Here is an 8734-nt window from a genome sequence, read left to right on the forward strand (position 1 = left end):
AAGAAAAAAAAAAGAGAGTGAATGAAATGGTTTAATTTATTCACGATTGCTTTAAAATGCTATTGGAATTGTCTCATGATTATGCGTGCACTAAAGGAATTTTCCAAAATATAACAGCATGGGTAAACAGTAAAAGAGCTTAAAAAAAGGGGCAATTTGGAGAACTGGTAGACTGAAGTACTTATTAAGCATATGCTATGCTGCTTTTGGGTAAATCTCATGATTTTCCTTAATTTTTTTATTGTTTTCAAGAAAGCAAGGTAACACTGGGTGTGTCTATACGTGCATTTACACTGGCTTAAATTTACTGTGCAGTAAGTGGGAACAGGCTGGCATATACATGTGCAGGCGTTAAAGTGCATTAACGCTGTGTGTGGTCTGACTAGGGATTAAAGTTAGTCCCAAGTTAGTCCACACACATAGTGTTACTGCGCAGTAAGGCATCTACACGTGCATTACCGTGCAGTAACTAATCGGATGTAAATTTGATGCTGGTGTAATTTGATCGGATGTAAATTTGATGCATGATGCAGGTATCAAATTTGTCCTCAAGTCGGTGTAAATCACCATATTTACTGTGCAGTATAGGCGTGCACATATAGATGCGTGCCCATACTGTGCAGTAATTTTGGTTGCTGCGCAGTAAATGCGCACGTGTAGACATACTCACTGTCTGCTTCTAATGCTCTGAAATCAACCAAGCTGGTGTAAATTAATGCCACACAGCATTAGAAATGCCTCAACAATAGCCAGTTAGGTAAGTTTCTAGTGAATCTCATCTAGAGTCTACAATACACTTATTAATGCATTTTACATACAATATCAACGTTTAGAGTGTAGCGCTCCTGTTAAAATGTGCTTTTGCTGAGTCACTATGCAAGAGGAGATTGTTTTGCCAAGGAAAGTATGGGATGAACATTTGTTTGAGATCAAACAGTAGAATGGAAAGAAAAGTCACAGATTTAGTATATGGATGGTGACAGAGACTATGAAATCTAATGCTTGAAATTGCTTAAAAACTGCATTCTGCTGCCTACTTAAGCCAACAATAAAGTTAGAATGAAATATCAAAACCTCCTTGCATAGAGTGGCGTCTTTCTTTAGCGAGGCATTGTTCCAATCTGTTACCTCCTAACACCTTTGGTGATCTTACACTAATTTCTTACCTGTAAGAAGTTTAAAGTTATTTTTTAGAGACCAGGCCTACAGATAGTATGACATTTTAGCAGTGAACTGTGTCAGGTAACGAACTAACCAGTGTACAGCTTGGTCCAAGTTCGGAGGACAATTTTGAGTAAATAGCTATAACTTCTACCAATTTGTATCAGAAGGGGTTTTTTGTATATACCCTAAAATGTTTAAGACGTTTTGTACTATTTCTCAGGAATCCATATCTTCTCAAAGTGCTTTTTTGTTTTCACTTGAAGGCAGTGTGGACTTAAAACAATACTGCAGGGGATGTACCATTCCATAAAGCACATAAGGATGGCAGGATCCAGGAGACGCAAGGCATAGAAAACTGTTGAAAATGATTAGATGGTACAACATATACTGCTCTTCAGTCATAAGTTCCATTTATGATGACTTCTACTTCCAATAGATAGGATATCAAAAAAGGCAATAAAAATGAAGTTACATGAATAAAGTTCCAGAAATGAGTGGAGTTCCACCAGTGATCGTCTGTGCGCTGGTAGAGGTAGAACGATGGGGATGTTATGAGTCGGGCGGCAGTCACTACAACAAGTGCGCCTCAGTGCGGAGCCAGTGAAGTCCTTGTCGAACATAACGCACCAGGTTGGTCATACTGCTGTGCTGCGTTAACGGTCCCATCACTGAGTCCAGGTCTACAAAGAATTCTGCAACACAGGAAAGGGGAGTCATTGTTTTGGGTAACCGTGCAAAAATACGTTAACCACATCCTGGCTACCAAGCTATTAGTGAGCTCTTTAAAGCGCATAACTCTGAGTGTGCAATTTCAAGAGCAACTCTTAAATTACCACCCTCTACAGACGTAAAAGCCAGAAAAGACTGTTATGGTCACCTAGTCTGACCTCCTGCATAGTATAAAAAAGCTCCTCCAATAATGCCAGGGTAAAGCCCACTGCTTCTGTTTAAGCATTAATAAATATTTTAGAAAGATGACCAGTCTTGTCTTGGAGACTGCAAATACTAGAGATTCTACCATGTTGCTAGGTAAGTTATTCCAGTGGTGAATTATTCTCACTGTTAAATGATATACATCTAGTAACCCATCATGCAAACTCTTCCACAGTCCATATGGACAGACACTGGACTAAGTGGAATAATCCAAAAAAAAAAAAAAAAAGACTTGGTTTTAGAACGCCATAGGGCATGTGTAGACGAAATGAGGGGCATGTGTGTATGACATTTCAAAGTGGGTTAAATGCTTTTGCACTGCTTTAATGGTGATGGTGTTGTCATGCGTTAGCAGCATATTGCGCATTAAATCTAGCCGCTGTAGCACATTTGGTGGCATAATGCGCCTTAAATGACTTTGGGATGCAGCAAACTAAAACACCTCCAAGGAGTTTTAGTTTGCTGCCCTACAGCCGTGGAGCGAAGCACCGGGCTCTGTCCAGCTCAGGGCCTGTGCAGGCCGCCCATGCAGGCAGCCTGGCAGCAACCCGGGAAGGCAGGCTCCACTGAAGGAGAAAAAAAAAAAAAGTGGTGAGCCTGATTTCTGCCCCGGCCTGGAGGCTGTCTGCTTGCACAAGTTGTGCGGGGACCTAGTCCTTCCCTCTGTGGCTGCAGTGCCACCTGGGACGGCCCGAGCCGGGTGCCTGGGGGGGGGGGAGGGAGGGGGCCCTGCTGCCATGAAGGGAAGCACCAGCCCCCCCCCACTGCCCAGGGACTGCTCCGCCTGCTGGGAGCTCATCCTCCCTTCCCTGCCACCGGAGAGGCAGGTAAGACACGGGTGTACACATTACGGGGGTTTACTTCACCCTAAATTGAAGTGGTGTTTTTAAAAAGCCACCACTTCAATTTAGAGTGAAGTAACCCCCCCGTTTCGTCTACACATGGCCATAGACAGTCAAATAAGAATATTGTATTTTGGCACACTAGCAATGTGTTCCCCTTGGATGTTATCACATTACAATAGTTAAGCAAAGGAAACTGAAACATGTTGTAAGCAGGCTATTATACATCACCCAGTAAATATAAACTGTGTAATAAATGCAAACGAAAACATTATATTACAAGCTACCAATTTTTGTCTTAAATATTATATAATGCAGTTGTATCTTGATTTTCTGCTGGGGCATCTCAAATATATTGTGCTCATTGCTGAAATGCAGTCACGTCTGGAGTCAGACTGTAGCACTTACTAACCAGTAACATTATATTGTTTATAAGGCAGGAGGGGAAGAACAGCCGGTGTCACTGAAACCGCGGATTGACACTTTCGACAGACAGCATGTACTGACTTAGGCTGGAAGTTCATCAGGATATTGCTACAGGTGTTTGCCAATGCTCTTGTTTTGACTCAGTTCACAAGGCAGAAAATCAAAGATTATCAGAGTCCTAGTTTGATATGTGTACAACCTAAACAGCTAGGAACGAGCAGTGATTACCATGCAGTATTGTCTCCTGGTCACTAGGGGCCACAGTTGAGGCTATAGAAGTTTCTTTTTTGGGGGGGTCACAGCACCCTTCATTGGTTCAGCTCCCCACAATTCCTGCTTCAGCAGCAGCAGAGCAAAGAACTAAGAAAGGAGAAGGTCGAGCCACAGCCACTTCTTAGATCACAGCGCCCAACCAAGGCAGCTCACCCCTCCCAGAGAAATTCAGTTACTGCAAAAGGGCGTGGAAGGACATGGGATCATGAGGAGTTGCGAGTCAACTGGAGGTTGGGTTGCAATGCCAGAACCAGGATCCATGACCAAAAGCTGTCAAGAACCAGTGCACTATATCTAAATGGCTTTGGTAATTGTGGGCCCCCAGACAAGGAAGGGCAGGGGGAGTGTGGCAGGATGAAGGCACTCAGGAGATGGGAAGAGCACACACCAACTGCTGAAGCTTCCTTAGCCTGACGAAGGGTTTTTGAACCCGAAAGCTTGCTTAATAACTATTCTCCAACCATTTGAGTTGGTCTAATAAAAGATATCAAATTCACCCAAGGAACTTTGTCTGCCTATGTCCTTAGACCAACACGGCTACAACCTAAACCCCTGGAAGGCAACAGGCAGTTTTCCAAGAAGGAGACAGGAGGACTAGACAGAGCAACACTGTGCTGAGAAAGAAGTAACAAATGTCCCACAAAGGCTGTCACTGCTCTGCTCTCCACTCATCCAAAAATGTCAAAGTGGGCTTACTGGCCATCTGTAATTGCATGCAGGAGGCCAAGATACCTCTTATCCCAAGCAAGGGGCAACAGGCAGCTTCTCTCTGTGACTTTGCAAATCCCTGGATGAAATCCTGACCCTATCAAAGTCAAAGGGAATCTGTGCATGGACTTCAGTGGGTCTGGATTTCCACCCAGTCTGTTCTGGCCTCTATTGTCTGTCTTATCGGTGAAGACCATAAGCTCTTCAAGCTTCTCTCAGTATGGGATTCTTGCCTAAGAGAATGAGATTGTGATCTCAGTAGGGAGCCACTAGTCATACAATGAGTATGTAATAATCACAATAAGATGTGGTCAAGACCTTGCGTTCTCATCTCATCTAACACAGCTACCGTCTCACCTTCGGGCCACTTAACATTGTGCTGGGGCAATGGTTCTGCTGGCTGCAGAGTCACCTCCAGTGCTTACTGCAGCATCTGAATGCTGCTTCGAGGTCTTCTGTCCAAGTACTGACCCAGGCTGACTTTGGTCAGCTTGTGAGATACGACTGTGTCACAGCATAAAGTGATATGGCTTAAGGCAAACATGAGAAAAGCTGAGGGATAGCACCAGTCATGTCAAGAAACAGCCACCAGCAGGTTCTTTAATCTTCCTTCCTATGTTTTTTTCCTCTCCCATGTGAAATCAATAGAATTAGGAGTGAAATAACCCAGCCTTGCTGGTGCTCCAGTGATTTAATTCTACGTTCCAATAAATAATAATAATTGCTTCAAACGTCAGAAACTTTACTTAAAGCCTAATTGCAGTTTCCCAGTCCAAAAACATTTATCTAGGATGCCACAAACACCGAAACAACTAATTAAACCTGTATCTGAGAGAACATTAGACTGAAATTTACTGTACTAAGCAGCCCTAAATAGATATGATGAGCTTCTACCATCTGGGGAAAAAAACTGCAAAGGATTTAAAAGGGCATATACTTAAGATTAAAAACATTTGATTCCAGAACTGTCAGCTGAGAGTTTGACAGCGCAGCTGGCAACCTGCCCTGTGAAGGACCCACCAGAAACCGGATGAGAGCTGGGGCAGAGGCTAAGTAATTCAGCTTGACAGAAAGTGTCCCTAGCATTTGCTATGGGTGTCCCCCCTTTTCTGTTTTTAAACAGGAAGAGCCCAACATGGCCTAACTCCCTCCTGATGCTGAGGATTCAATCAGGGACTCATCCAGCCGGGGCTCTGGAGCAGTGCCCTCAAGTGCAGATCCAGAAGCAGATCTAGATCAAGAGTTGCCTCTTGATCTAGAAGCAGTGCAGCCATATCTGTTTAGGCATGCTAATTGGCTCCAGTGAGTGACAGGGTAATTAGTCCCAGCACATGGACGTTGTTTCCAGTTTAATGCGGTGCATTATCTTTTTCTGCTATCCAGTACATTTTTTTCAAGATACCATTTAACAGTGTTCAAGTGCTTGCTTTACAGCTAATATTGAATTAGAAAATATGTGCCTTGGACCAGAATCGAAAGAAGGACACACTACTACAGAGTGCAGGAAAACCTGAGCTCTCTCTCGAATGGTTTCCAACACTGAAGTAAAAACAGCACTACAAGCCACTGCAAGAAGGCTGCAAACTGTGAAAAAGGGGTAAAATGCAAGAATGGGGCCTGCATTAAATCTCTTGCTCACATGAATCACCTATATGCATGCAACAAGCCCCACCAATGTCCATGTGTCTTCTTATATAAATGTGGATTACACATATCATGCTTTGTAGATCTGGGCTCATTTGAATGTAGACTAAAGGAAGAACAAAGAGTGCGGGGCAAAGAAATGCAGAATGAGACTCAGCAGCTTTTTTCTCTAACTGGCTCCGGGACTGATAACAGCACTTGCTGGGTACATATTCTGTCTTTTGGCTGGATGCCTGAGCTATTTTGATTCAATATCAAGCAGAACATTTAACAACTCCACAACACACAGAGCTAATTACAAGATTATCGCCATCTCATTCTCCTATCAGAGCACCCTTCTGCATTACCACTGCAAAATTCTGCAGTACATTTGAAAAGGAATACTTTAATGCAGTGTGACAATGGATGTGATTATGGGGAAAAAAGGAAAGCTATAACACTGTGGTTAATTTATCCAATGTGTAATAAGACTAGAGATAGTTGGGAGGCGTTTGATGTGCCATTTACAATTGCTGTCCCTGATTCAGGAACAAGCCCTCGCTAGCTAGCATTCAAATATGAAACACTCCAAAGACTTGATTTCAGTCTCACAAAAACCAGAGGAAATTTGCTATTGACTTGAATGGGAATAGGATCAGTTTGCACACGCAGCTTTATGGGATCTCATTATGATCCAGGACAAAGAACAGATCCCGAACACAACCCTGTTCAACTGAAAACAAAGGGAGCTTTGCCAATAATTTGGTAGGGGCAAGACTGAAGTTGACAGATAGCATCATCATGGAGACGGTCAATGGCTTGCAAGCAGAGAGCCAAATCTGACCTTTAATCACATCCGTTCACCTCCGTTACAGTCAATATAGACCAGCCAAGAACTGCTTGCCAACATTTCTCTGAGTCAGCCATGGCAAAAACTTATGCTATGTTGTTATGAATAAATAAATTGAATCATAAGCCGATTGCTGGCAAGCTAAGGTCACTATTTTTCCACGCCTATGTTATAATCGGTCTCACGGCATAATCGTAACATCTCACAAAATTCACCTATTACCTTAGCAAGCATTTTAATAGCCTTAAGCGGGATGACAACTGGAGTTGGAAAATAACTTCCGTACTCCACGAGAGGCTGAAACTGGGAATAAATGTGCAGACGCAAAGGCAGTCATCACTTGGGGCTCATCTTTGTTAAATTAGTTGCCAGCTGCTCTCCTAACCCACTGTTCAGTGCGCGCTACATGCCCTCCCTCTGTGCGTACTAAAAAAGAAGAGATGAGTTTTCTACACTTGCCAGCAGGTGGATTTGGAGTCTGATGGTTCATGCCGGAGAGGTTATACTCTTAGCTCAGGTGGTCCTGGGTTCAGTTCCCCCATGAAAACTAAACACGCGCACACACACGTCATTTATCAAACTCCTGAAAAGCAGAAAGTGAACAAGGCACCTTTGTTCTCTTTAGTCAGCTTGTCGGCCATGTCCCAGTGCTCGTAACTCCGCAATACGTTGTTGGTGATGTTGACGTGGCTGGCAGCCATATGGTGGGTGCGCTCGGGAGATGGTGATGGTTGCTGCTGAGGACGACCCAGCAGGGCCTGTGCTGCTCCCACCAGAACTGGCTGGGGATGGGCTGAGAGACATGGGAGATGGAGTTTCTGTGCTCCTGTAAGAACGAAAGGCAAATTACTCCCGCTCCCATATAATTTCATCTCTCTCCTGAACACACTTAAAATCAAATCTGCACCCAGTCCAGAGAAGACGTGCCGTTATGAGCTCCTGTTTTACAGGAGAGGAGAGGTTATAAACTGCGGCTGATTGAAAATAAAAAGGGATTTAATTCTCCGTACAAATGAACCTGTTATTTAAAAATATATATATATCTTTATCATAAAAATATAGCAACCTTTCAGAGAAAGAAGTATCTCATAGCTGTAATGATTTTTCTACCTGCTGCCAGAAGCTGCTATGGTAGTTAGAAAACACTCAATGTGCAATATTGGCTTATTATCAAAGCATTTTGTGGAAACCACAATGACAGTTTGCTACAAATACAGTCACCACAATAAGCAAAGTGCAATTCTTAAGAGCACCCTGCAGAGCAGTATTAGGAGCTCGGGGTACTGTAGGATTATGAATATCTCTATAGGATTCTTTAAGACTTGCTATGGAGATTTGTTTCTAATTGCCAACAGTTCATCTGCACAGTGCTTTATAAAGAGCAGTGTTTTAAGTTAGCTACTTAGTGCAGCACTAATGTTCTAATATAGATTTTCTTTTAATTCTAACACTGGCAATTAGGAATCACCTGCAGCTACAGGCAGCAAGGAGGTCACCCACTGCAATCTCACATGTTTAGAGCCGCGTGGCGCTGAATGCTCCCTCACAGCTATTCTCTTTGAAAACTGGTTTCTATGAACAAGATTAAGGGGTCCAAAACTCTCCCCTCTCGCCCCCATTTGGAACCACTTCCCTAAGCAAATGCACGGCATGGCCGCACAATGCACTTCAAAGCCAGGGCTAAACTGCTTCTGGCACCCAGAATGGAGGAAAGGTGCCAGACCCTGCGCTGGGAGAGGGGTTCACATCCTGTCCCCCCCAGGCAGGCAGCTATTGTTGCTCCAGCTGTGGGGAGTGCTATAGAGATCGCTCTGCTCATGTTCGGCCTCATTAGAGGCCAGATCCAACACTCGGGGAACTCAATGGAAAGACTCATACTGGCTTTAACAGATGCTGGATCAGTCCTCTAAAGGCA

The 8734-nt window shown here is 43.6% G+C and overlaps 1 protein-coding gene across 1 annotated transcript in view; it reads right to left on the bottom strand.

Moving 5' to 3' along the window:
* Positions 1-351: 351 nt before the first annotated feature.
* AFF2 (AF4/FMR2 family member 2) overlaps positions 352-8734 on the bottom strand; it is a 289805-nt gene continuing 281422 nt past the window's right edge. The window contains 3 exon segments of the mRNA XM_006024662.3: positions 352-1856; positions 7430-7538; positions 7540-7645. Of these exon segments, the coding sequence (XP_006024724.2) occupies positions 1735-1856; positions 7430-7538; positions 7540-7645 (337 nt within the window). The 3' untranslated portion in view covers positions 352-1734.

The sequence above is a fragment of the Alligator sinensis genome, unplaced genomic scaffold (genome assembly GCF_000455745.1).
Source record: "Alligator sinensis unplaced genomic scaffold, ASM45574v1 scaffold207_1, whole genome shotgun sequence".
Lineage (NCBI taxonomy): Eukaryota > Metazoa > Chordata > Crocodylia > Alligatoridae > Alligator > Alligator sinensis.